This window comes from Apaloderma vittatum, unplaced genomic scaffold (genome assembly GCF_000703405.1).
Source record: "Apaloderma vittatum isolate BGI_N311 unplaced genomic scaffold, ASM70340v1 Scaffold40691, whole genome shotgun sequence".
Classification (NCBI taxonomy): Eukaryota; Metazoa; Chordata; class Aves; order Trogoniformes; family Trogonidae; genus Apaloderma; species Apaloderma vittatum.
This window is the reverse complement of record NW_009699148.1, coordinates 1-2,071: the sequence shown is the minus strand read 5'-3', so window position 1 is coordinate 2,071 and position 2,071 is coordinate 1. Positions and strand designations below refer to the sequence as shown.

Genomic DNA, 2,071 nt, shown 5'->3' with positions numbered 1-2,071 from the left:
GTTTGTTCTTGCACAGCTCCTCCGCTCAGATCCGGTACAGCATCCCGGAGGAGCTCACCCGGGGCGCCTTCGTGGGCAACATCGCGAAGGACCTGGGCACCGATGTGGCGAAACTGGCGGCAGCTAATCTGCAGGTACTATCCGATTCGGATTCCCAGTACTTCTCCGTCAATGTCAACACTGGTGTTATAATGGTCAGCGAGCGGATAGACCGGGAGCAGCTCTGCGGGCAGAACCCACGCTGCTTCCTCCACCTGAAACTTGCCATCGAGAACCCAGTGGAGTTTTACCGCATTGAGGTGGAGATCCTGGATATCAATGATAACCCCCCAGAGTTTCCCAGCGATGAGGTTTCCCTGCGTATCTACGAGCTGGCTTCTCTGGGTGCCCGCTTCCCCATCCAGCCTGCCCAGGACCCTGATGTGGGCACCAACACCTTGCAAACCTATCACCTGAGTGCCAACGAGAACTTCAACCTCAATGTGAAAGCACGCACAGATGGTGGCAAGTTCCCTGAGCTGGTGCTGGAGAGGGCCCTGGACCGGGAACTCAGAGCTTTCCACTACCTGGTTCTGACTGCTGAAGACGGTGGCTCTCCCCCCAAGTCCACCAAGACACACATCACTATTCAGGTCCTGGATGCCAATGACAACCACCCAGTCTTTGACAGACCGTCATATGGAGCTCGCTTGGTGGAGAATTCGCCGCTGGGCACCCTCGTGGTGAAGTTAAATGCCACTGATGTGGATGAAGGGCCCAATGGAGACATCCGCTACTCTCTCAGTAGCCACAACTCAGCTGCCTTACGCCAGATTTTTGCCATCGATGAGCAAACTGGAGAGATTCGTGTCCAGGGAAACCTGGACTTCGAGGAGGCAACGGTGTATGAGATCGAAGTGGAGGCCAAGGACATGGGGTCACCCACAATGGAGGAGCACTGCAGCGTGGTGGTGGAAATCACTGATGTGAATGACAATGCCCCCGAAGTCATTCTTACCTCCTTCTCCAGCTCCCTGAGTGAGGATGCACCCCCAGGCACAGTGGTGGCCGTGATACACGTCAGAGACAGGGACTCTGGTGAACAGGGCAAGGTCCAATGTTATGTATCTCCAGATCTTCCCTTCCAGCTGCGTAAGGATTATGAGCACCAGTACTCGCTGCTAACCAGTACCCATTTGGACCGGGAGTACGTTGCCTACTACAATGTCACTGTCTCTGCCTCGGACCTGGGCAGTCCCCCTCTGTCCCGCCACACCATCTTGCCAATCACCTTGGCAGATGTCAATGACAACACACCCCAGTTTGAGCAAGCATCCTACGAAGTGCTGGTGGCAGAAAACAACCCAGTGGGCAGCGTACTGGTTACAGTCTCTGCTGCTGACCCTGACTCGGAGCAGAATTCCCGCCTCTCCTACTCCATCTTGCGAGCTGGCGGGACAGATCCAGGCCTGGATCCAACTCGCTACCTCTCCATACATCCCACAAGTGGACGGGTCTCTGCCAAATTCCCCTTTGACTATGAGCAAACCACCTATCTCCAGTTCCACGTGGAGGTTGCTGATGGTGGCTCCCCGGCCCTGAGGAACAGGACGCTGGTTCATGTTTTCATAGTGGACCAGAATGACAATGCCCCACAGATCCATTTCCCTAGGGCTGGTGAGGATTCTGCTACCCAGTTCCGAATCTCTCCCTCCACTGTCCCTCCTGCTCTCATCACCAAGGTGGTGGCAATAGATGCGGACTCGGGGCGCAATGCCTGGCTCTCCTACCACCTTGTGGAAGCCACAGACCCGGGGCTTTTCAGCGTGGCCCTGCGCTCTGGGGAGATCCGGATCATGCGGGCGCTGCAGGAGACGGACGCTTCTGCCCATGAACTGCTGGTGGTGGTTCGGGACACGGGGGAGCCTCCACTTTCCACAGCTGTCACTCTGGTGGTGCTGGTGGAGGAAAAGGGCCCAGAGGCCTTGCAGGGCTCCGAGGCTAGGGCCACTGCTGGTGGGGGCTTACCCACGATTACACTTTGTTTGATTGTGTCCCTTGTGCTCATCTCCACTGTCTCGCTGGTGGGACT

At 56.6% G+C, this 2,071-nt stretch overlaps 1 protein-coding gene across 1 annotated transcript; it reads left to right on the top strand.

The window, feature by feature from the left end:
- Positions 1–14: 14 nt before the first annotated feature.
- LOC104280576 (protocadherin gamma-C5-like) lies at positions 15–2,063 on the top strand (the record flags this gene model as incomplete). Its single annotated transcript, XM_009878256.1, has 1 exon — positions 15–2,063. A coding segment is annotated over one exon (2,049 nt), but the record flags the coding sequence as incomplete, so codon positions are not given.
- Positions 2,064–2,071: the final 8 nt, after the last annotated feature.